Consider the following 25,923-nt stretch of genomic DNA (forward strand, 5'->3'; position numbering starts at 1 on the left):
AACTGCCTGATCCTTGCATTATCGCCTGGCTAATCTTTAAAGCGTGCTATAGTTTGCTTTTGGGGTTTGGTAGCACGTGCACATTCTTGTGCCACACTTTTTTGTACTCGTTGCTACACTGGGGAGTCCTCCTCTGTGTTTCTCGATGCCCCGGAATTAGGACGCCCGGCACGAAGTGCGCGACGTTAGTCAGCATTGTAATAGCCGGTCTGAAGTCTGAAGATGGGGCCTCATGGTGCAGAGGCGGGCTAAAGGTGGCGCGAGTCTTGCTCCTGGGTCCAACCACCTGTTATTAGGCAGGCTCACGAGCTTTGGTCAGGAAAGGGACGTCCTGGAGGCGGGGCAGCAAGGGGGCAGGGCCGGGCCGAGTCCACTTGGAAACTTTAAACTGTGGGCCGGCTGGACCCGCCCTCTCGGCGCCATCTGTCCTCCTGGCGACCCGAGAGTGCAAGTCGCAGCAAGGCGAGGCGCACCTTGATTCGCGAGAGCACATAGTGATTGGCAGGCATGTCGGCCACTCAGAGGGACTCTTCCCTCTGAGTCGCTTCAGGAATGGAGGGTGGCAGAGGCCCCGCCCAGACCCCGCCCCCTTCCCAGGGCCGCGCTGAATGTAGGGCCGCGCTCCGCCTGTTCAGCTGGCCGCTGCAATCTCCGCGGTTTTGGAGGAACTTCGCGGCGGGCTGGGAGGCCCAGCACTGCGGCTGGTGAGTTTTTCAGGGTCGTTGTGCCATGGCCTTGGCATTGGCCTTGGGCATGCAGCATTGGGGAGGGTTACGGAGCGCTGGGACGCGTCGCTCTCCCGGCCTCAGTTTCTCCTGATGGGTGGCGGGGCCCCAAGTCTACTCCAAGTTGCTAGAAGTTGGAAGCCAGGACTCTCGCTGCTCCACGGAGCCCGAGGTGTCTACTGTCCCAACTGAGCCAGTTGTGCCCAAGCCGAGCGCCTCTCACTCAGCTCCGGAGTCCCGGCACTCCGGCAAATCTCCCCGCGACACCGCGCTGCGGATGGTACAGCGGGTCTGAGGCTGCCCACGCCCCAGAGCTGCCCCATCAAGACCTAAATCCCCCGACCCTGCACAGGGCCATGCAGGACCTGATCCCTGGGGCGCGTGGGGGCTCAGCCCACCCGGGAGCCGCGTGACTGTTTCTCTCCCTCTTCGGGTTCTCAGTAAAGGAGGCAGGACAGCAGGAATCCTGGGGACCCTCCTGTAGTTATCCACCCTATTAGGAACCCGCTGGCCGTGATGTGGCCACCGGTTCTGGTATGCACCGCACCTTGAGGAACTTACGTTCTGGTCAGATGACTAGAAGCCTTCTGGAAAATCTTACCCTACACTTCTGGGTGTGATGGAGCCGTGTCCTTTCACCGCATTTTGTCAGTTGATCTTATATGAGAGTCCAATAAACCAGTGTTTTGGTTTCTTGGAACTAGCTCCCTGCCACCGTCACCCTCCACCGCGCCCTTGGGCCCCTACTCCCAGGGGTAGGACTTACAGTTTCCATTTGACACCAGAGGCTCAGTAGATTTGGGACACCTAATGGACAGAGCTAATGAATCTCTGCCCCCTCCCCGCCCCCCACTCCCGCCAGCAAGCAGGTGCAGCCCCTCCTCTGTCACCTTGAACAAAGCCCCCAGGAGGTTGGCTGGGACTTTACTCTCTCCAGGATCCATCATTCACTCAGAGCTGTTTGAAGCCCATGGGGATCACAGTGGCTACCTTCCCACTTCCCTCACCTGTTCAACCTCTGTCTGTCTGGTACTGATGACACTTGCATGTACTTTTCATCTGACTAGGAATCAAGAGAGAGTTTATGCTCCAGTTTCTTCCTGAATGTTCCTTGAACCTCCTCAGATACAGGCAGGATTGGGTAGAGACACCCCTCACCTTCCTTCCCAGGTGGAAATGTATGGAACGCCCCAGTACCAGCGGCCTCCCTTACACCTTCAGAAGGTTTGGGGCTGGTCCCATTGGAGACGTAGCTCAATCGTGGCCCCAGAAACACATACGCTATATGTCAGATGCCACACACATTCTCGTCCCTGCTGGTAATGCGGTGGAAATGGGTAGGAGCCCTGTTCTCTATAAGATACCCCTTCTCTCATGTTTCCTACATTAGGAGGGGGCTAAAGCCCCCAGCCACATGCCAAGCCACTTGTAAGTTCCCACTTCTTAGTTCCCCTTACTGAATCCAGTTACAATCTCCCCTCCTTCTTGATGTCCTTTCTACCCGAGTGCTGCCCCTGTTGTAGGCCCCTCACTCTGCCTGGATGGCTCCCACTCTCCTCTCTGGTTTTCCATGGCTCCAACCACCCTCAATGGTTCTTACATTCCTCCGGCCTATGGGATCTCCTAGCCGGGCATTCCTCTGGCTCCAGAGGGCTGATGTCTGCCTGTCTATCTACCCCCCACCCCCAGGGCATGGGGTTATCTGATGTTGAAAATCTTCCTTTGTCTTCTGATTGTCCTGAAGGCTCAGCCAGGCCTCGGCAAAGTCCATAACCTGGCTTTTCCCATGGTTAAATGAGAACCATGCGTCTGCCCAGTCTATCTCCACGGCTTTTCCATCTCGGACAGTCTAACTAGATAACACCTTCCCACCAAGTTAGATGCTTACACGTTACCCGTGGGGCATCTTCTGCTGGACAGGGAGGCCCAGTGCCCCACGCAGCCAGCCCAGCGCAGGTGCCTGACATGATATCTTCACTGTCCACCATGGCAGCCCATGCCCCTCCCTGTTCACTCCCCCTCTGTTCCCATGAACTTGTCACCTTGGGAGAGCTGGACTGTTCCTTGGTTTGGACTTAATACTCTGGGCAAAAATAGGCACCTGGGAGCCATCAAGGGCTTCGTGACCTTGTCTTGAGGGTCAGTTCTATGCCAGAGGGCTGGGTCAGGCCAGGCCAGAGCAGACCTCACAGGCCAGGGACTTGGTCACTGGTGGAGTTTAAAAGAAAGCTTCATTTCAGCTCCCCGAATGCTCCGCGTGCATTACAGAGAATTAAGGAAATGAAATTTTAAAGCTAAAATAAAACCATCTATGTTCCTTGCCCAGAGATAGCAAGTATTGTCATGGGGGAGGGACATTTCTTTCTTTTCCTACAGATAATTTTTTAAAATCCTAAATAGACCCAGGATGATTACCAAATCTATTTTAAAATCCTGCTTGACGATATTATATTTTGTCTCCTGTCTTGGAATCTTTCTATACAAGATCGTGGTTAGAGGCTGTGCTGTGGGGGCTAAGGACTTCTTCGCCGGGCTCTTTGGACACTAAAGGTTTGCTGTGGGGGATGCGTCTCTGTGGCAGCTCTGCAGGAGTACAGTGGGGAGTTGGAAATGCTGGCTGTCTTGACTTTCCAGGACGTGTAACCAAGGGACCGAGAGACTGACACCTTTCCCTGCAGAACAGAATGGAGTTGGTCCAGAGGGCTCCATGTAGTCCTATAGCCCTAGCCTTTGTAGATCGCAGTCAGGCAGCTTCTCCAGGGTGGCCTCTCTGAGGATAGCCACTCCTCAGCCCAGCTCCTTGACGCTGGCATTTGTGTTTAGTTGGGATAAAAATATGCCTTGGCGCTCACAGGGAAAGAATGCTGGCCACTTTGTGTTTTGGGATCTTACTCAAAGATGGGTTCTAAGCCACTGCTCTGGCCACTGTGGAGCTGGGGCCAGAGCTGGGTGATGAAGCTCTTCTTCCACAGCCAGGGGTTTCCAGCCCTGGGGAGGGACTTGCCTAAGGTCATTCAGCCGTGAAGTCCCCAGTGTCCTGTGTGCCTCAGGTCTCAGCCTGCATTCATTAAGCCCTAGTGTATGCCCTGAGGTGCAGCTCAGTCTTCCCGGTTCACTCCAGCTCTAGGCAAGGCCTTCCCTTTGTGTCATGGCTGTGTCTTGGGTCTCTGTGACCAATAATTCCAGGAAATTGCTTTAAATTAACAAGCTCTGTGACCTAAACTAGGCTTGGCCTTCAACCCCAGAACCTGAAAATGAATTCCCCCGCATCCGCCCTGCCTTGCCAGATTTCTTATCTTGTATAGTTTTGCTTTGGCTGCAGTGTGCTCACAGTAAGTTACCTAGGAGCACAGCAGCCAGCCATAGCCTGCTTCCCTGACATTTCCTTTTATAAGGTGTTTTTCCCCTAAAGAAGAGGTGTTCATACTCAGGGGTGTGAGTATGCGTGCACTGCCTGTGTGTGTGTGTGTGTGTGTGTGTGTGTGTGTGTGTGTGTGTGCGTGTGAGTTAATGTGTGCACACATGTGCGTGCATTTATGTGTATGTGTGTGCTCATGGATGTACATGTGAATGCATGTGTTTGTGGGAGGCCAGAGGTCAACCTTAGTTATTGTTCTTCAGTCACTGTCCCCTTGGTTTTTGGAGACAAGAGTCTATCACTGGCCTGGAGCTTGTCAACTAGATTAGGCTGACTGACCTGCATCTCTGAGGATCAGCCTGTCTCTACGTCCACATCACTGGGATTGTCGAATAAGGCTTTTGTTTGTTTGTGTTTGTTTGGTTGTTTGATTGTTTAGTTTTCTTCCAGACAGCGTTTCTTTGTCTAGCCTTGGCTGTCCTGGAAATAGCTCTGTACACCAGGCTGCCCTTGAACTCAGAGATCCACCTGTCTCTGGCTTCCAGGTGCTGGGATTAAAGGCACGAGCCATCACTGGGACCGGGGACCTTATGCCTGGCAAGCATTTTACCAACTGAACGATTTCCCCAGTCCCCCATTTAGGGGGTTCATTTGGTTCTGTTTTGGTTTGTTTTAAAATGCCTCACCGTTTATAGGTGACCCTCTCTTTTACCAAATCCCGTTGCACACTGATGTGCAGGTAGGGAAACTGAGGCAGGGACTAAGCTAACCAGCCACCCTGTGGTACCTGTGGTTATGAAGTGATGTCCTGTTGTCAGGAAGGTGGTCTCTTCTCCATCACAGAAAGAAGGCTGGACAGAAGCCCTGAGGGCCTGTTTAGGACCTCAATAGCAGCATCTGAGAAACTCTGTCGAACATGTGAACATGTAGCTAGAGCTGTGACTGAGGGGCTTCGTGCTGGGGAGGGCTGAGAGGGCTCCCAGAAGGAGGGCATGACAAGGCACAAACATGGAGGCACCATTTGCTTGGTACTATGGAATGACAGCCAGTGTCAGTGAAGAGACCTGGAGGAGGATGGGGAGGGGGCAAGGCCTCTTTCAGCCAAGTGTTTGCTGAGGTTGGAGGAATCACAGATGTGGGTTAGCACCCAGCCTAGGCACCTCAGCTAGGCTCCTCCTCCTTTCAGACCTCAGTGTCTGGGGTCTGGGCGATGGATGAGATTGAAGGCTGAAGGGTTTCTTCACCAGTGACCTGGGATGGTACATTCCTACCTGCTCGGCTTGGAGGAGTCAACAGAAGACGCACGGGAGGACTGAGCAATGCTTTTGCCTAATGACAAGTGCCATTTCTATGTCTGGGGTAGGAGTCATCCCTGGAGGTTACCTTCCTAGAGTCTGAGGTGGTCTGGGGGCTCTCCGTGTGAGAGCCCCACCCTTAGTCACTGCTGGCTGTGGACCCCGCTTGAGTCTGTGGGCTCCTGTGGGTGTGAGTCCTGCTGTTTTGCATATCTTCATGGCTCTGGATACTCCTACGGATGTGTAGTCCCCCACTGGTCTGAGTTCCCGTGGATCTACATGCCCCCTTGAGGCCATGCTTGTGGCTAGCTGACAGGGTTTTCCGGCATTGTCATTCCCAGAAGCCTGCATTTGGAAGACAGGTCAGAGTCCTGCGTTGATTTCCAAGCAGATTCATGAGGCTTGGCCACGCTTTTGGTTCTAAATACCCCTAGGGATTGTTTTAAAATAAGGGCTCAAAAGAAACATAAATAAGAAAGTAAATTGAATTAGGGGTTCTGCCCTGTGCAGGAGAATGCTAGATTGAAATCTACTTTGCTCTTTGGACAAAGCTCCCATCGATGGGATCCGTTCATAGTTGGGGGCGGAACAGAAATGGACAAGCCTGTGTCTAGCGTGTAGGCCTGGATACATCTCTGGCTTTCCCAGGGACACAGTGTACGGAAACCGTCCATCGGGGAGCTCTCTGGCCAGGCTCAGGGATAGAGGCTGAGACCTGGTCCCTTGCAACTTAGTCTTGGATACCCTGACCTCACTCACAGTGAGGAATTATGTCCTTGGTTCCTTGATGCATGGAAGGAAAGGCACAGAAAGGCCCATGGCTGTTTAGGGTCCCACGCTGGGAGCTCCGGCCAAGAGATCAGGGCCCCTTTGAATCAGATTTCTACTTCCTCATTGCCAGACTCTCTAGCCTGTTCCCTTAAAAGTAATGAAGAGGCTTTCCGCCATCTTGGCGCCTTTGGAGGCCTGCTGGGAACAGGACTTCTAAAAAAAAAAAAAAAAAAAGCAAGTATGTCTGGAAGGCTGCGGTGCAAGGCCATTTTTGCTGGCTACAAGCAAGGCCTCCGGAACCAAAGAGAACACACAGCTCTTCTTAAAATTGAAGGTGTTTATGCTGGAGATGAAACTGAGTTCTACTTAGGCAAGAGGTGTGCTTATGTGTACAAAGCAAAAAACAATACAGTGACTCCTGGAGGCAAACCAAACAAGACCAGAGTGATCTGGGGAAAAGTCACTCGGGCCCATGGAAACAATGGCATGGTTCGTGCCAAATTCCAAAGCAACCTTCCTGCAAAGGCCATTGGACACAGAATCCGTGTGATGCTGTACCCATCCCGGATTTAAACTAATGGAGAGTAAATAAATAAAAGTAGATTTGTGCTCTTGAAAAAAAGAAAAAGTAATGAAGAGGACAAACTTGGCCTTGGCTTTGAGGGGGGTCATTTGGGATCTGAGGAGTGGTCTCCTCATACTCCCGTGTGCAAGGTCCAGCATTTTTAGGGATCTGCACCCTCAAAGTCCTTCTAAGTTTTGGATCCTCCAGTGCTTGCTATTCCACAGTCTCTGATCACTGCTCATGGCTGCCTTAATTATGGTGATCTGTTATTTTCCAAGTTGCTAAGCAACGTGCAAGGCCCCTTTGCTGACCTGTGTTTCATACCGATTGCCCGCTGTGATCTTCTAGATGTTACCTCTCACACCACTACCGGCTTTCTGTAATGTGCGCTAAGAGCTGGGACCTGGTCTCCAGGATTCTGCCAGAATTGCTTTCAAATCCCGATTCACCAGTTGTGGCCCACCTCAGATTTATCACAAATGTTTCCTGTACCAGGGTGCTTGCTTATGTTTATTTTAAAGATTTGTCGTTATTTTATGCATGAGCGTTTTTGTTTACCTGTTTGCATGTGTGCCATGTGCATGCATGCAGTGCCCACAGAGGCCAGTAGAAGGCATCAGACCCCCTTGGACTAGAGTTACAGATAGGTGTAAGCTGCCATGTGTGTTTGGGATTTGAACCCAGGTCCTCTGGAGGAGAAGATAACCGAGTTGTCTCTCCAGCCCCTGTGTTCATTTGTTTAAGCTTCCGTTAGAAATCAGTGCATTTACTGAAGTTCGTTGTCTGCAGTTATGGAATCAGAAGGCTGAAGTAAGCTGTGTTCAGGCCGTGCTCACCTCTCCACCTGCTGGGGTGGCTGTCAGACCTTGGTGTGTGTTCTCCTGCAGTTGTCTTACTTCAGCCTCTGGTCCATCTCCATGTGGCCCCTGGGCCATGTCTCTTTCTAAGGAAACAGCCCACTGAGCTTAGGACCAGCCTAAGCCTCTGTGATCTCATTCCAACAACTTCAGCTGTTACGTCTACAGAGGCCCACTTTGACAGATGCTGGTGACACATGTAGGTCCCATGCATCCCCCATGGCCAGGCCCTATGTTCAGTGTACCACAGTATCATCAGCGTCATCCTCATTTCCCAAATGAAGGCACAAAAGCCCAGGGTCACCCTGCTTGACCCAAGGGGTGGGAACTCAAGGCTGCCCTGTGGGGTAGCCTAGGCAAGCTGAGCTTGGCAGTCACACCCAGTTCTTGCTTTAACACCAGGCTGGTTCAGGGCCTTTTGTGTGTGTCTAATCCTCCTCTTTGTTTGCAGGCAAGATGAGCTCAGGCACCCCACCTCCGAGCCCCTCTGGCCCACCTCCTCCACCCGCACCACAGCCCCAGGCCCGGGCCCGGCTCAATGCCACTACCTCACTGGAGCAGGACAAGATTGAACCGCCTCGTGCTCCTAGACCTCAAGCTGACTCCAGTGCTGGACGAAGTGCTGGGGAAGCAACCACGCCGGAGCCTCGGGCCCCTCACGCCAGCAGCCGAGAAGGGACAGATAAAGCTGGTAAGGAGACAGCCATTCTTCAGTCCTTAGCCCACAGCAGGGGGAGCAGGGGGAGCACACAGGCCAGGCTCCTACAGAAGCTCAAGGCAGGGCACTCTGCGGTACTGAGGCTGCAGCATCCAGAGCGTGTGTAGCTGTCAACTGTATGGCCATCCCTGCAGTCAGCATCTCTCTCCTTCCCCCTGTGCAGCAGTTACAGGCGGGCCACATGGCTCACAGATGCTCACAGTCAAGCCTGCTTTTTCTCTCTTTTTTTTTTTTTTGGTTCTTTTTTTTCGGAGCTGGGGACCAACCCAGGGCCTTACACTTCCTAGGCAAGCGCTCTAACCACTGAGCTAAATCCCCAACCCCAAGCCTGCCTTCTCTGTGGCCCTCCTTGGATCCCCCCAGCCCTCAGAGTGGCTTGGGAGCTTATTGCCAGTCCTGTGTCTTACCTCTGGGTTGTCACTTGTCATTCTGCATCCCTCAGAGTAGCCTTCATAGTCTAGCACCTCCCTTTTGCCCACTGAGAACCTCCCCAAAGTGCTCTGCTCACCTCACCTTTTGGAATACCACTTGCTCTGAGGTCTCCTACCGCTAGCCCGTCCCAGCCTCCACCTGTGGAAAGAACTACATATTCTGTTGCAGCCTGGCACCTGTCAGAGGGCATGCATGGGTATGTGCACACACACACACGCAAACACACCCCTACCCCTACCCACATTGCTGGGTGAAAACTTAGCCCTGGGAATAGCTGCTACCCAGGCCCCTGGTTTGGAAGTATCCTGAGACATAGTGGGTGGTTTAATGGTTGAGGACTGAGCGTGGGGCTCTGTGCCTTACAGGGGCTGTCTGTGTGATCACACTGGGACTTCTCGTCGGCCTCTGGCCTCCCCAGGTTCTTGCACCTTCAGGTAGCATGTGCCCCTCTCCAATGTGAGACACCGGACCTGAGGGGCGGGGCTGGGTGGGGCCAGGCTAGCATCCTGTGAAGTGAGTGAGAGCACTGGTATCAGCATTGGCAGCAGTCAGAGTCCAGCAGTGCAAGACAGGGTCCGTCCTACAGGGACCTGTGGGGCAGAGGACAGGAGCCTGTCAGAAAAGAGCACTGAGGACCACGTGGAGAGTGGGCATGGCCTGTCACAATGCAGGAGGGGAATGCTGCCCCTTGGTGGCAACTGATTAGCATTGACTCAAGCAGGCCCTAGATCCTGTGTACCAGGCCCATCCCCTCCAGCTAGTTCTGCCTCCCTGGCATTTGCGTGCACTTTGCAGTTTTGATTGACACCGCGTGCCAGTGTGTGGTGTCCCTGGGCCTTTGCCCCTCAGTGAGACTGGTCTCAGAGTGGAGCTACATCATTGAGGGACGGTTTGTGCCAAATTACTTCTCCCCACAGACTGTACGGAGGGGATGCCTGCCTATGTGGCCTCTGCTACTGCCAGGCAGATGCTGAGACTATCCCTTGCTACATATGGCTGGGTTAGTGTGAGGCTCCCTTTGGTCCCTGCTGTGGTGGGGGTAAGTGATGGAGTGGTAGGGGTGAGAGATGAGATGGGGTAGGGCCTGGTGTGGTAGGGGTGAGTGATGGAGTAGGGCCTGGTGTGGTATGAGGTAGGGAACTGGTGTGGTAGGGGTGAGTGAAGGGGTAGGGCCTGGTGTGGTAGGGATGAGTGAAGGGGTAGGGCCTGGTGTGGTAGGGGTGAGTGAAGGGGTAGGGCCTGGTGTGGTAGGGGTGAGAGATGGGGTAGGGCCTAGTGGGTAGGGGTGAGTGATGGGGTAACCCATCCCTTCCTGGTCAGTTTCTGCTGTCACTTTGCTTCAGCTGTTGGCATTTTCCATTTCCCCCTGAGAGAGGCCATCAATGACCACTCTGACCCAGCAGGGTCCCCACCTGGCACCTCCTGGGTATACACTGTCTGTCAGCTTGTCCGCAGACGAAGGAAGGCCCAGAGTTTCAACGTCGGCCCACGGGACCACTCTGGCTGCCTCCCTGGCAGAGCAGAAAGGATTTCAGCCTGGTTGGCCGGGGCTGAGACTCCTGGGAAGCATCACCCTCAACCCTGTCCTGTACGTGGGCCCTTCGCTTTATGAGTCTATTTAAAAGATCACTGTGGGGGATGGAGAGATGGCTCAGCGGTTAAGAGCTGCTCTTCCAGAGATCCTGAGTTCAGTTCCCAGCAACCACATGGTGGCTCACAACCATCTGTAATGGGATCTGCTTCTGTCTTCTGGTGCGTCTGAAGACAGAACAATTATGTACATAAAATAAATAAATCAATCTTCAGCAAGAGAGGGAGGGGGAGTGGGGAAGAGAGGGAGGGTGACTGTGTCCCTCAGCTTTGCCTCTAAGGTAGGCAAGGCCTGGCCCAGATCCAAGCCCAGTGACAAATGCCACCCACCCCTTCTCTCTGATATCGTGTGACCGTGGGGGCAGAGGCCATGGCCGGAAAGCTGGGTTTCAATCTGGGTAACTTAGTAAAAGGCCCAGACTGTGGGTTTCAGACACCACCAGGAAGCAGGTGTCAGCTGTGCTCTGCCCACTGTGGTGCTGGGCAGAGCCAGCCAGGCGGATTAGCAGTCTGGAGGTCCCAGTCCTTAAGGTCCAAGCTTCAACTCTGTGACCCTGGTCACTGGTATGTGATGGTAGGCCCCGCCCTGATGGCAGGAGCAGTGGGGGCCGAGAGTTCCTGCCAGGGAGAGTTAATGAACATGGAACTACTGCGTGCCTCTTTACATGCTACCTCTTCAGGCCTCCTGAAGCACCAGCCCCAGCCCCATTTCAGGCCCAGGGACAGGCACTGTCACCTGTTGCCATTTCCTCAGAGATGAGAAAGCAAATGGGAAAAAGGAGCAGTGGACCCAGGGTCCCCTGCTAGGGTGAGAGAAGCAGGAGTTAGGAATAGTTTGACCTTGTGCTTACCCAGTGGGTCACCAGGGACTTGGTGACCAAGGACAGAGGACATGGTGTATGCCTTTTGAATTGAATCCCTGTCCCCAGGGACCCCTCACTGTACTGCACAGTCTGCATCAAGTGCATCAAGTCAGTTATCTCTCCCCAGGGTGGCCTGCCAGGCTTTGGTGACAGAGGCTCCAAGGCCCATGCCTGCCCTGTAGGACTGTTCCCAGGCCTGTGCAGTATGGTGATAAGTGAGTGATTGTGTCCTCCGGGTTGATCTCAGTGCTGGAGACTTTGGTCGTAGCCCCTGAGGGAACCTGGGGTTTTCTATGTACTGTTCAGGGCATCTGAAGTTTCCTGGAGAAGAGATCACCTTGATTGCCTTTCAAAGCCTAGGACACAGAACAGAGCTGCTTAGTTAGGGGTCCCCATTTTCCAACTGTCCCCCAGACTTGCTTCTGGTACATAGAACCTTGCTGGTACACTCATTCTTCCTGACCCTGCTGTTAGCCTTGGCAACTCAGCACATAAGAAATTGCTGCTGCTGGTGGTGGTGATCATGGCTGGACTTGGATGCTCCTGAAACCAGACAGCAAAGGAGACCAGTGACAAGGGCTAGTGGAAGGCCACAGGAAGTTAGGAGGCTCTGAGGGAGCAGGGGAGATGGCTGAACTGTGAGATGGATCCATTCTGAATTTTGTCCCAGCAATGCTGCGATATAAGCCGTCTCCAGCTGTGCCCAGCAGTCAGCAAAGGAGTCCAGCCCCTTCTCCTAGGTGTCCTGATCTTCAGGCCCAAGGAGTCCGTCACTCTGCTCAAGCAGAAGCCCTGCGCCTGGTCCTACTGACCTAGGTGGCCTTAGGTGACCTTGGTGACAGTGGACACAGCGGGGGGGGGGGGCTCAGCCTGGTCCACTGATGCTGTATGTAGTCCTGCTCTTGTGCACCTCTGGTGGAAGGGCTGACTGGGCCTCAGCTGCCTAGTGCTCACAGATGGGTTAGGTAACGGCGCTACCCTGGCCCCATCAGTGCTGCACGGGGTGGGCCCTGGCGTGACAGGAGGAAGGAATGGAGGCTGTGCCGTGTGGATCTGCAGTCCTGGCCTAGATGTACCTTGGATCAAGCATGGATCTCAGGGACAGGCTATCTCCTTTTCTCCTCATCCCTTTGGGCCTCTCTGCGATCTCTGGGCCTCACAGAGCATCCAGTAGGACCGTGACTGTTTAGGTGTGAGGGCCAATGTAGATGTGGGTGTGAGAACACATTATCCCTGCTGACCTTAGGCCACACAACTGAGTGACCCTCTGAGTCACGTTGTTGGCCATTTAGGACCTAGCTGATGTCCCCAAGTAGACTTCGTGACCCAGTCCGTGCTGATGCTCTCTGAGTCTTCTGAAAATCTGGCAGCATGCTCCTGTTTGTTACTTTCAGCCTCTGGTTGCATTCCAAGCCTCTAATGTCAGCCTCCCCAGGAAGTCTCTTCAGGCAGGGCTGGTGTCACCAGTCATCATGTCACCTGAGCTGACAGCATGGCTGTCCTCACTGATTCTCAGAGTGGGCCGTGACAAGGACAGGAGTCTCGTCAGCTTGGTGTCTGGGCTTCTGGGCCCAGTATTATCTGCTGGGTTGGTGGTAGGAGCCAAGTGCCTTAGCCTGGTTCTGGCCACTTGAGCAGTTGTCCACCTTTGTGCCTTCCCTAAGGCTTTGCTAGCCAGAGAAGCAGGCCTCAAATGTTTTTGAAGAACCCCTCAGCCCAGAGTGACCCTGGTCGCCCCATGTGGGGGACTCTCTCAGTTCTGACTGCCCTGTGTGGAGGAATGAGTATCCCCAGCCACCTGTGGGAGACTCCTTCAACGTGGCTATCCTCCGTGGGAAACCCCATTGGCCCAGGGTAGCCCCAATTACTCTGTTTATTGTGGAGTCCCTCAGCCAAGTGCCCTTGACTGCCCCATGTGGGAAAACCCTGATTGGTACATTTGATCCTCTGCTCTGGCCACCAGGGTGATGTGGCCCTGGTGCCTTTGTCATTCTTGCTCATCAACGTAATCCCTCGTGATGGCTGTCATGAGAGGGACAGAAACACTGGAGGCCAAGGACCTAGAACCAGGGATGGAGAAGTGGGGAGAGCACAGCATGTGAGAGACATGATGCTGTGCTAGATTTACTGGTCGCATGTTTATAAAGTTTTTTTCTGGGAGCGTTTAGCATGCATTGGGAAGTTTAAGGAACTGAAGTTGTAAGTTGGCTCGCTGCATGAAGGCTGCCTCTGAGACTGCCTGGTGCAGTCAGGCCTGGTAGGGAAAGATGCCAGAGGTTGCCTGGTGTGGCTGAGCATGGCCCTGCTCCTGATGAGAGCTTCTCCCACCGTTTGCTGCTTCAGTGAATCAAACCCAGCCAGGCAGCACTGTTGCCAGCAGAGTGAGGGCAGGGCTGGTGTGTAGGGGGCAGAGAATTGCTATGCACCTGCTCACTGCTGCTCCCTTGTCTGCCCAGCACACTCTTCCTTTCTGTTCTGAGTCTGCTGACCTGTACTGCTGGAAACTGGGGCGTGGAGACCAGTTAGATCCAGTGTAATGAACCACACCGGTCCGGTGCACAGATGGGGGCGGGGTGGATGAAGGAGCTGGTGTTAGCAGAAAGGATGGTGCGGCAGAGGGGCCTCTGAGATGGCCAGCAGAGATGCCAAGTTAGCAAGCCGTGAAGGATTCTTCCAAGTGCATGGGGCCTGTGGGTGAGCACCAACTGAAGAGATGGGCAGGGCCCTGTCTAGGGGCTCACAGAGGTCAGGGCTTGCCACAGAGTCAGTCTGGCATGAGAGGATGGCCCAGTGTAGAATCTAGAGGCCTGACTGTGTCCATCCCTGAACCATGCACTTGTTCATGCAAGGAGGTACCAGGTGGGCTTGTGTGCACTTCCGTGCAGCCCTGGATGAAGTAATTTCTTATTAGAACGTGATGAGCTCGTAAGGGTAGAGCCTCATAAATGGGATTAGTGCCCTTGTAGCTATCTCACCCCTTCCAAGAGAAGACAGGGCAAGGTGCCACCACGAGCTATAAACCAGGCTCCTCTGAAACCAGTCTGCAGGCACTGTGAACCGGACTTCTCACACTTCTAGAACCCTAAGCCATCAACTCCAGTTTGTAAGTTCCCGGTCTATAGCGTTTGTCAGAGCAGCCCCGTCAGTGAAGATACCCACTCTTAAGGAAAAAAGAATGCCCATCAGCCGTGCCTCCCAAAGCTACAGCCTGCTGAGTGTTGGTGTGTACCCTGGCTCTCTCAGGCCTCTCAGACTACAGTCTCCACGCCCCCAGTCTAAATCGGCTACCACTGTCCTGGCTTGCTGGTGGCATTGGAAGACAACCTGTCTGTCATAGCCTCAGCTCCTGCCTCTTGCCTCAGTGTTAAAGTGAGAGTTGGTAGCAGGGCGAGCCAACCTCCATTCCACTGACGGGTGGTAAGGTCTGGCTGTGTGACGTTCTGATTTCTCCTCATGTTCAAGGTCCCATGAAGGCAGATGTGGAGATCCCCTTTGAAGAAATCCTGGAGAAGGCCAAGGCTGGAGACCCCAAAGCACAGACAGAGGTGAGGACCAGTGTCTGGGGAAATCTTAGGACATGACCCCAGCACGATGGGTCTAGCCTGGTGTCCTGTGGCTCTGGTCTCTTCTGTGGGGACAGGGAGCTAGCACGTCTATACCAGCCTCCATATTGGTTAGGTTTTGGTGGGTTTCTCTCTCCCTCAATCCCTTCCTGGTATAACTCTGTTCACCACTCTGGTCCTGCACACATCCTGTCTTGGGCATGTGCTCCTGCAAGACACCCTTCCTGTCCACCAAGAGGCTTGTTCCCTTAGGAGGGTCTGTCTCAGCTGAAGGTCCACTCTGCCCAGGGCATTGTGGGATAGGACAGTCAAGAGTGGAGAAACTCAGGCAGGACCCAAGTACACAGGGAGGAAGACAGAGACCTGATCAGCCATCTTTTCTCTCCTCATCATGCCCTGGTATGCGTGAATCAGTAGGCCCATTTTTTTTTTTTTTTACTGCAATGGAGGCCAAGAAGGTTTTCGTCTCCTCCAGCCTTCCATCAGTACTCTGAAGGCTGCCATACCAATCCAAGTTCCCTGCTAATCTCCATCCCAAGGTCTAGAATGCTGGAGGACTCCACCCTGCCTCCAGCCTCACCTCAGCCTACCCTATGGGGGGCGAGGGGTGTCACTGTGTGACACAGGGGCTTAGAGTGACTCAAGCAAGTGACTCCTGGAGTTTCCCACCCTACAACCCTCAAAGAAGGGGGAGGGCATCTACACAGAGACACCAGGAAAGTTTTCTCTTTGTGTCTGAGGGACTATGAAGTTATTCCCAGCCCATGCCTGTGCCTCTGGCTAGAGAGCATCCACAGTGCTGTGTTCTTGGCTTCACTTTGCCCATCTGTAGAGTGGGAAGATTGGACTGGATTGGTGCATTTTTGCATAGGGCCAGATAGTAAATATTTGGGGACTCTACAATCTGTCTAAACTAATCAAACTTCCCATGGAAAAGAGCAAACCTGTCATGCCAACATGGAAGCCAGCAGCCAAGCTTGTGCTCCAGTAGATCTGTCAGAGCTGGTGAAACCACTCAGCCCGGCGACCTGAGTTCAGTTCCCAGCATCCATATGATAGGAAGACAGAACTGAATCCCACGATCCTCTAAATAAATAAATGTAATGGTTATTTTAATAAAAATAATTCTATTATAACAATAAGGAGTAATCTGGACTAAGGCCAGAGCCTTTCCTGGTGGCCATTCTTCAGCATGAGCTGTTGGGGAGGCAGCAAATGGACTCAGCCGTTCTAGTTCTCTGACCACAGTGGAGTCCTAGCACTCAGGAGGCAGGAACAAGAGAAGGAGCTAAACACGGCATAGAGCCCATGATTATATCATTGTAGAAGGTCCCACACCTGCCCCATAGTGAAGAGGGCAGAGCCCCAGAAGCCGGAATGATGGATGTCTCTGCCTTTAGGTGGGCAAACACTACCTACGACTTGCCAATGATGCAGATGAAGAACTCAACAGCTGCTCGGCTGTTGCCTGGCTAATCCTGGCGGCCAAGCAGGGCAGGCGGGAGGCCGTGAAGCTGCTGAGGCGGTGCCTAGCTGACCGGAAAGGTGAGGCTGTGTGAGGCCTCTAGCACTGCAGTGCTGGCCAGGCCACTGGGAAGGGAGACGCACTTCTGGTCGTCTCCTCGGGCTTAGAGGTTTTTGAAATCTGTCAGCCACTTCACAAGCTAGACCAATTGCATGTCCTTTGTCCTGTGCTTGGGGTCCACAAGAAATAGTTAATGAGGTCTCACTTCTGTAAATCTTAGAGTCAGAGAGAGGCATCTTTCCCAGGTGTCCTGGACTGTGAGTGTCTTGCAGACTCCAAGACTGAGGAAGAGGTGACACAGGTGCTTCACATAGTTTTTGCTGTTGTGTGTTTTGATATTTATGTATTTTTTTAGGATTTTATTTATTATATATAAGTACACTGTGACTGTCTTCAGACACACCAGAAGAGGGCATCAGATCTCATTACAGATGGCTGTGAGCCACCATGTGGTTGCTGGGAATTGAACTCAGGACCTGTGGAAAAACTTTTCAGTGCTTTTAACCCCTGAGCCATCTCTCCAGCCCCTTGACATTTATTTTTAACTGTAAATTTTTATGCTGCTGTGCAAAATTTGCAATATCAAGAAGCCACAAGGATACAGATTCCTTGTAACCCAAAGTCCAGAGAGGTACTTTGTATCTTTTCTTTTCTTCTCTACAAATCATAGTGTTTTCAATGTTACATTTGTTACATTTAGTATCAGAATCTTTTCCCTTTGACAACTTGCCTGGTGGTTTGGGGAAGGAAAAACAAAACAAAAACAGGAATGTTTTCCCCATTAAATCTTGTCAGCCAGGATGTCTCAACCACACTGCCCGGGCCCCGGCAGCTGGAATAACCTAGAGCTGGCCAGCAAAGGAGAGAGCAAACCACATAACCAGATCTGGAGCCGGTGGTTCCCAGGGCTGCTTGGGAGCAGAGGCAGGGGCATAACCCTGAAGGGTGGGTAGAGGAGGCAGCACAGGCTCAGCTGGCCTGCATGCCCTGGCCTGCATTCCTACCTCAAGATTCATGGGCAGATAAAAAGTGCAATCCTCCCAAGAGACACGATGCCATTCTACAGCTCCTGCCCCTGTCTCCGCTCACCTCACTCCCCTGAACCTCTGGCATTCTGTGTTCTGTGTAGAAGATGTCGTGTTCCCAGCTACCCCGGGAAGGGCCTCAGCCCAGGAATCACTGTGAGCACAAGGATGTCCCCTCCCTGCCACACTCACACTGGTAATTGCAGACCCCCATTTTAGACAGCCTGGTCCTCTTCAGACCTGTGGTTTGGTCCCGCAGCACCTTGCTTTGCATCTCACCTCTATAGTACCTGCTGATGAGTGTCCCCACGGATGAGCTGTGAGCAGAAACGAGCACAAGCAGCCCTGTGCTTCAGTGGACACTCACACATTGCCAGACCAGCCTGGCCTCCGGCCTGGAGGACGGGTGCTGTCAGGGGTAGGCTCAGACGGGCTCTGGTGGCAGGTATCCACTCCACCCTGAGTCAAAGAAGCCAGTCAGACCTCCCTCACATCCCTGCGGCCAGCCTCCTGGAGTGTTCCTGGGGACTGCTGTGAGGTATGGGTTTGCTAATGTCTTTCTCTGTCAGGCATCACTTCTGAGAATGAGGCCGAGGTGAAGCAGCTATCCTCTGAGACCGACCTGGAAAGGGCAGTGCGCAAGGCTGCCCTGGTCATGTACTGGAAACTCAACCCCAAGAAGAAGAAGCAGGTGGCTGTGTCTGAGCTGCTGGAGAATGTCGGGCAGGTCAACGAGCAGGGTAGGCCAGCATCTCACTAACAACCGCTCTCCCTTTGCCTTTCCTGTGGGGGTTGGGCCCCCAAGGTTGGGAGGTGACCGGCATGTTGGCAAGACTATAAAATTCATTTATTGCTCATCAATTTATCAGAGTGTACTGGGCTGCATCGAGCTCTAGGACCAGAGATACAAGGAGTGACAGGAACCTGGTCCTCACCCCCAGGGAGCTGCCCAGTGTATGATATTGACTGAAGGTAGTCAAGGAGGGGCATTGCCAGCCAAAGAGGGAAAGGGTTTGTGGGTGTGCTCATCACTGAATATGCTGGCACTACTCGTGATGGCTCAGAAGTGGCTACCCAGGGATATGGCCCTTGCATATGATGAGACCCCAAGCCCTGTGATCCCGGCGAACAGTGATAGCCCAGGATCCCGAGCTCCTACACCCAGTGGGCTACAGGGCAGGACAATTCAGCAGCCCTGGCTTCCAATCCTCTCTGATCTTACAGATGGAGGGGCGCAGCCAGGCCCCGTCCCCAAGTCCCTGCAGAAGCAGAGGCGCATGCTGGAGCGTCTAGTGAGCAGTGAATGTGAGTATGTCCACCCTGTGAATATGTCCACCCTGCGAGTATGTCCACCCTGCGAGTATGTCCACCCTGCGAGTATGTCCACCCTGCGCTGCGGTCCTGCTACCTGCTTCCCGCACACCACCCAGCACCGCACCCACTCTTAACCGTGTGTCCTAGCCTGAGTCCCCTCCCAGGGTCTCGCACTTAAATGGACTCTCATTCAGTCTCTTTGGGTGACAGTGTTTTGGCCCCTGGGACCTAAGCTTTTGTACTCTGGGAGTCTCAGGTGGGAAACAGACCTTCAGTGTGACGGCCCTCACCAGGTGAAGACCAGAGACGGGGCTGGTGCCTGAGTGACCTGAAAGGGAGACAGCTCTGTAAACAGGCAGGAGAGGGACCAGAGCGTTGTGTGGGATGTGTCCCAGTGAGGCAGATGTAGTTAGCAGCACCCATGTGGGATGGGAGAGAGACTGGGGACGCAAGGAGCTGGAAGTGGCCTTGGAATGGAATGTCAAAGAATCAGAGAATTAGAAGACACTAGACCATGGCGTCATATGTGTGGAAGGGTGGGATCTGTGGTTCACTAGCTCAGCCTCCATTCCTTGAGAAGATGGACAGATCTTAGGGGCTTCTCAGCACTGATAGGAGAGCTAAGTCCAGGGCATCCTTGTGAGGCCCAGTGGGTGGGACAGGGCTTCACAGTTGTGACTCATCATGTTAACTCCGGAGTGCAGCCTCCCTGAGCTAGCTCAGTGAGAGCTTCCAACATGGCCATGGCTCTTGGTGACTCTATGAGTATCTAGCATTTGTCTTCCCTGAAGGCTGGGAGCCCAACCTTTAGCACATGCTACATTTTTTTACATGTCCTTGGCATTTCCCAGGGCTTAAAAAAAACATCCAGTGCATAGTAGGCTCTTGGCAGATAAGGTGACCTAGAAGGTTTGCAAACACACAGTAGGCCCTCAAGGGGATCCTGGTGGGGTGGGAACAAAAGGCAGACTTATGTTGGCCTTCTATAAACGCTGTGAGATGAGAGCGTGGCGGACACATGGTAGGTCTTGTTGGATGGAGGAGCTAATGGGTGTGTAGTAGGTCTTTTCTTGGGTCATGATGGATGGGAGTCGGAGAGTATGGCAAGCCCACAGATCCTGTTGTATGGAGGGTCGGGTGGTGGGTGGCCTCAGGAAAGTTAGTCCCCAGCATCCTGAGGCCCAGCATGGTAGAGAGAAGGGCATCAAAGAGTGCTGGGGAGCAGCTGATTGACGGTCTAGCAATAGGGCTTGGCTTAAAGTGGGCTTTAGGCATTAAGGACTAGACGGGCATGGCATTTCACACATGTAGCATGTTGCCTAGGTTAGAGGCGGGGGGGGGGGCAGGTAACAGACAGCAGACAAACTCCTTCCTCCCAAACAGGTTCTTTTTTATGTCTTTGTCCAAGGAATGGTCCTGTGCCTGAACCTAGCTGGGCCCCAGGGTGCCATCCTGTGTCATGTGTGTATCGGGGTCACAGTGGGTATATGGTTTGGAGAACCTGGTATCTTTCTGTGCTTCAGCCAAGAACTACATTGCTCTGGACGATTTTGTGGAGCTCACCAAGAAGTATGCCAAGGGCATCATCCCCAACAACCTGTTCCTGCAGGATGAGGATGAAGATGAAGACGAGCTGTCAGGGAAGAGCCCCGAGGACCTGCCACTACGCCAGAAGGTACGTGCAGCTCCTGCCCGGCACCCTGGCTCACTCCTGGGAGCTGCAGGCCAGGGGCCCTTAGCTTTACAGACATACCCGGGTCTGGGTCCCCTGGGTCATCTGAGGTTCCTGTGTGAGGCGGTGCCTCGGCTCAGAAAGCAGAGGCGGGGTCTTACAGTATACTCGGGTGGTAGAGTCAGAGCCTTTATGCCAGGGCAGCAGGCTGAGGCGTTGGGGTTACACTTACATTAAGATTGACTATGTAGTGACGCTGTCTGTGGCCCAGGACAGAGGCCACTCTCTGAATATGCCATCCCCCAAACCAAGTGCTAGTGTCTGGGCCAGCTCAGCCACGGGCCTGGTTACTGAATCTACCATACAGGGACAGCAAGGGTGAGCTGGGAGAACAGACACTGGTGGGAGACAAGAAGAATAGGAGGGATAGAGAAATGTACCCTGCTTTGACCAGGCTCCACACTGTCATTGGGACTCAGTGCAGACACAGGGTGTGGCCGTAGTACCATTGCAGAGCTGCCCCGGGTCAGTTATGAACCTGGTCAGATGTGTCCATGTCTCAGGCTGCAGGAGTGCAAGCATCCCTGGGTACTGGGCAGTTTGACCCAGGTAAGTGCTTCAGGCAGTGTGGCCCCAAAGCCAGGGCCCACACACGGGCCTATGAGCAGAGGAACCGTTATGAAGCACATGGCTTGTGTGTGCCTCAGTTCCAGTGTTGACGGCTAAGAAGACACCATCCACACATACCAGTACGATTAGATTGGGGCAACTAAGTTAAAATGGGGGCAGCTGGGTCTGCTGGCTAGGAAGTGACAAGACGGTCTTCACAGGGGACTAGAGTGTGAAGCAGGTCACCCCAGGGGATGGGGAGACAGGGCAGAAGTAAGAGAGAAAGTGGGGAGCAGTTCACCACAGCACTCCAGAGAGAGAAGACCATGTGCGAGCCATGCCCCCAGGCTGTTGACAGGTAAAGCCTCACCTTGTCCCTGAGGATGAGTAGCCGGTCCGGAGCAGAAAGGACAGTTACTGGGAAAGTTCTGAGCATCGGGCTGACTTAGAGGCTCGTGGCTGTGAGGAACACAGTCTACACTAGACTGAGCGTGTTCACAGACAGGATTCCCAGATGGTGCTCCTGCTAGGAGAGGAGGAAGCTGGGGTGCGCAGTCTGTGTGGTTCTTGGGAGAGAAGAGCCCCACTCTTGCTAATGGGGGTCAAGAGCTTTCCAGTGTGCACTGTGAGGCCTCCTTCCGCCACCCCACAGGGATGTGCCTGAGCTTTGTGAGATCTAGAAGTCCTTTTGAGGAGAGAGATTTAAAGTCTGTGTAGAGATAAGCAAGGCCCTGTGTGGCCATGTTTAGAGCCATCCCTGTTGTGGGCTGTCACTGCCAGTCTCGTGCAGAGACAAAGCAGGAAGCCCTCCCAGGTGTCTTCACATTCGGGCTGCCTCAGCCCTCCATGCCTTCTCCTGCAAGGGACATACAGGGGGACTGTGAACTGATGTGACTCCCACAAAGAATGTTCTAGATGCCCAGCAGTTTTCCTCAAGCCCAGGGAGTCAGGGTGACCTCTTATAAGCAAATTTAATATTTTTAAATCCTATATGTTTTACGTTAACTTACAGAAAATCTGATGTGGACATTTCCTCTCAGGTTTCAGCAGAAGCTGGCTTCCTGCCACTTGCCTCTGGTGTGCTGAGTAAAGGTGGCCATGCTCCCTGTCAGCTTGGGTTGCAGTGTCCTGCTCTCGGCTTCCAGTGTCAGTGGGAGGGCGGGGCACTGAGCTCTCTGAGCCTCCCCGACCATCCTTCCTTGGGGCTCATAATGCTACCTGTATGTTACATATAGTGTGGCCTGTGAAGTAACGGTCCCTCTGTAGTGTGGCCTATGAAGTAACGGTCCCTGTCCCTTTGGCAGTTGAGGAAGCTGAGTCAGAGTGTTGATATCCATATGCTGGAGAGGGACATGATGGCTGATGGGAAACCCACTGCTGTTGTATGTGTATTTATATATAAAATACATATATGTGTATATGTTTTATATATAAATATACACACATATATACTATATAATACATACATACATATATATATATATATATATATATATATTTGTATATGTGGGTGTGTTTTTGTTTTTGCTGGTGCCCGGGAGGGTTTCTCTGTAGAGCCCTGCCCATTCTGGAACTTGCTCTATAAACCAGGCTGGCCTCAAACTCAGAGATCCGCCTGACTCTGCCTCTGGGATTAAAGGTATGTGCCACCACCACCTGGCACACTATTGTATCATGAAGCAGGAGTCCTGAGGGTAGATGGGGATCCGGGTGCCTAGGTGACTTCCCCTAGATACAGTAGGGATGTGCAAGTCCCTAGTCACCTTAGCAGAAGGTGGGCGTCTTAGTTACTGTCTTATTGCTGTGAAGGACACCATAACCAAGGCAACTTATATCCGAAAGCATTTAATTGGGCACTGGCTTACAGTTTCAGAAGGTTGGTCCATTTCTACAACGGAGGCTGGCAGGCAGGCAGGGCGCTGGAGCAGAGCAGTAGCTGAGAGCCTCCATCTTAATCTGCAGGTTGCAGGCCTAGAGAAAGAATAAGACTGGGCCCAGTGTGTGCTTCTAAAACCTTAAATCCCACCTCCAGTGCTCCAGCTCCTAACCCTTCCTAAATTGTCCACCAGCTGGGAACAAACTTTCAAATACGTGAGCCTCTGGGGGACATTCTCATTCAAGCCAGCAAGGGTTCTCAGGATGGAGGTATAGGGCTTAGGGGAAGGCAGGTCTCTAGGGACTGTGGAGTATGGGGAGCATCGAGTGGGGGAGGTGCTCCTGGAGGGTGGATCTGTCAGGACAGGGAGTGGGAAAACCTGGGGTGAGGCATTTACCTTGTACGGAACCAGGAACAAGAGGCTGTCCATGTCGGATGGCAAGAGGCTCCTGCCCCAGTGGGTTTCAGCTCTCTGTCTCCCGCTAGGTGGTGAAGTACCCCTTACACGCCATCATGGAGATCAAAGAGTACCTGATTGACGTGGCCTCCAAGGCAGGCATGCACTGGCTCTCCACCATCGTGCCCACCCATCACATCAACGCCCTCATCTTCTTCTTCATCATCAGCAACCTAACCATCGACTTCTTCGCCTTCTTCATCCCCCTGGTGGTCTTCTACCTGTCCTTCGTGTCCATGGTCATCTGCACCCTCAAAGTGTTCCAGGACAGCAAGGCCTGGGAGAACTTCCGCACTCTCACCGACCTGCTGCTGCGCTTCGAGCCCAACCTAGACGTGGAGCAGGCGGAAGTGAACTTCGGCTGGAACCACCTGGAGCCCTACATCCACTTCCTGCTGTCAGTCGTCTTCGTGATCTTCTCCTTCCCGCTGGCCAGCAAGGACTGCATCCCGTGCTCCGAGCTCGCCGTCGTCTCCGCCTTCTTCACGGTGACGAGCTACATGAGTCTGAGCAGCTCCGCCGAGCCCTACACCAGGCGGGCCCTGGTCACCGAGGTGGCTGCTGGGCTGCTGTCCCTTCTGCCCACCATGCCCGTGGACTGGCCCTTCCTGAAAGCACTCGGCCAGACATTCTTCACCGTGCCCATCGGCCACTTCATCATCCTCAATGTCAGCCTCCCCTGCCTGCTCTATGTCTATCTCTTTTACCTCTTCTTCCGCATGGCCCAGCTGAGGAACTTCAAGGGCACCTACTGCTACCTGGTGCCCTACCTGGTGTGCTTCATGTGGTGTGAACTGTCCGTGGTCATCCTGCTCCAGTCCACCGGCCTGGGCTTGGTCCGTGCCTCCATCGGCTACTTCCTCTTCCTCTTTGCCCTCCCCATCCTGGTGGCTGGCCTTGCCCTCATGGGCACCGTGCAGTTTGCCCGATGGTTCCTGTCACTGGACCTCACCAAGATCATGGTCACCATGGTGATCTGCAGCGTCCCCCTGCTTTTCCGCTGGTGGACCAAGGCCAACTTTTCGGTGGTGGGGATGGTCAAGTCCCTGACGCGGAGCTCCATAGTGAAGCTCATTCTGGTGTGGCTCACGGCCATCCTGCTCTTTTGCTGGTTCTACGTGTACCGGTCGGAAGGCATGAAGGTCTACAATTCCACACTCACCTGGCAGCAATATGGCTTCCTGTGTGGGCCACGGGCCTGGAAGGAGACTAACATGGCCCGGACCCAGATCCTGTGCAGCCACCTGGAGGGCCACAGGGTCACGTGGACGGGCCGCTTCAAGTATGTCCGAGTGACCGAGATCGACAACAGCGCCGAGTCGGCCATCAACATGCTCCCGTTCTTCCTGGGCGACTGGATGCGCTGCCTGTACGGCGAGGCCTACCCATCCTGTAGCTCTGGTAACACGTCCACGGCTGAGGAGGAGCTCTGCCGTCTCAAGCAGCTGGCCAAGCACCCCTGCCACATCAAGAAGTTTGACCGCTACAAGTTTGAGATCACAGTGGGCATGCCCTTCGGCACCAACGGCAACCGCGGCCACGAAGAAGACGACATCACCAAGGACATCGTCCTGCGAGCCAGCAGCGAGTTCAAGGACGTGCTGCTGAACCTGCGTCAGGGCAGCCTCATCGAGTTCAGCACCATCCTCGAGGGCCGCCTGGGTAGCAAGTGGCCCGTCTTCGAGCTCAAGGCCATCAGCTGCCTCAATTGCATGACACAGCTGTCCCCTGCCCGGAGGCACGTAAAGATCGAACAGGACTGGCGTAGCACGGTGCACGGTGCCCTCAAGTTTGCCTTCGACTTCTTCTTCTTCCCATTCCTGTCTGCCGCCTGAGGAGTGTCTGCCACTGGAGGACGCTTCGGTGCATGTTGCTGTGAGGTCCTTCCGTTTGGCCACCCAGCCAGCTGGAGCAGTGCCGTGCCTAGCGTGTGCGTGCACGAGTATGTGCGTGCGTGTGTGCGTGCGTGCGTGTATGTGTGCGTGCGTGTATGTGACTATCTACTCCGCTCTCGTGTGGTTAGATCCCATGAGACCCCAGGCTCTGTGCTCACCTGTGCTCCAGAGCCTGCTGGAGGGTGGTTCTCTTTAGCACTGTCCACTCTGAATGCCGAGTGTCGTAAGAAATTGCATGCTTTCTCCCTTCACAATCCTGCCCTTCCCCCACAGAGCTGGACCTCCAAGCCTGGCCCCAAAGACCCTGTCACGAAGAGCACTTTACAGATACGAATCTTCCTCTCCAGTTCTTCATGCTGCCCTCCTGCCCTTTCCTTACTTTGTGTTGGATTTGTTTTTCAAAGAACCAAATATGTGTCTATGTAGACCTCGTGGTAGTGTTTCTTATTTATTTGGTTGCTGCTAAGCCTTGACAGTGGTTCACCTTCCTGGGCTGTCCCCAGTGGTCACATTCTGCCTGGCTTCCTACTTGGGTATAGCATGTCCAAAGTGGGCTCTGAACACTACAGTCTGCCTTGGAGCTGTCCTATCTCTGAGGGTGTTAGGGAGTCTGTAGGGATCTCTTCTAAGTACCCCAGGACTTGGGAAACAGTGCAAGAGTGTCCTTCTCAGTACATAGGTAAGCTTGGCTATGTTCAGTGTGGCAGAGCCAAAAGCAAAAAGTTCTAAGGCAGCCGAAATAAAAGGTTTGAAACCTCCAGCCTTGCTTTCTGGTCTGTTTACAGGGAGCATTGTCTGTCTGTCTGTCTATAT

The 25,923-nt window shown here is 53.5% G+C and overlaps 2 protein-coding genes across 2 annotated transcripts; both read left to right on the forward strand.

Annotated features, from left to right (window-relative positions):
• Nucleotides 1–599: 599 nt before the first annotated feature.
• Wfs1 (wolframin ER transmembrane glycoprotein) lies at nucleotides 600–25,170 on the forward strand. The gene is made up of 8 exons (XM_032916520.1): nucleotides 600–704; nucleotides 8,023–8,262; nucleotides 14,637–14,719; nucleotides 16,138–16,282; nucleotides 17,857–18,027; nucleotides 18,512–18,592; nucleotides 20,125–20,276; nucleotides 23,245–25,170. The coding sequence occupies exons 2-8, from the start codon at nucleotides 8,028–8,030 to the stop codon at nucleotides 25,048–25,050; spliced, it is 2,673 nt and encodes an 890-aa protein (XP_032772411.1). The 5' UTR covers nucleotides 600–704; nucleotides 8,023–8,027; the 3' UTR covers nucleotides 25,051–25,170.
• On the forward strand, nucleotides 6,390–6,751 carry LOC116912454 (60S ribosomal protein L35a-like). The gene has a single exon (XM_032916521.1). It carries the CDS (start codon nucleotides 6,390–6,392, stop codon nucleotides 6,720–6,722), a length of 333 nt encoding a protein of 110 aa, XP_032772412.1. The 3' UTR covers nucleotides 6,723–6,751.
• Nucleotides 25,171–25,923: the final 753 nt, after the last annotated feature.

The sequence above is a fragment of the Rattus rattus genome, chromosome 11, assembly GCF_011064425.1.
Source record: "Rattus rattus isolate New Zealand chromosome 11, Rrattus_CSIRO_v1, whole genome shotgun sequence".
Taxonomy (NCBI): Eukaryota; Metazoa; Chordata; class Mammalia; order Rodentia; family Muridae; genus Rattus; species Rattus rattus.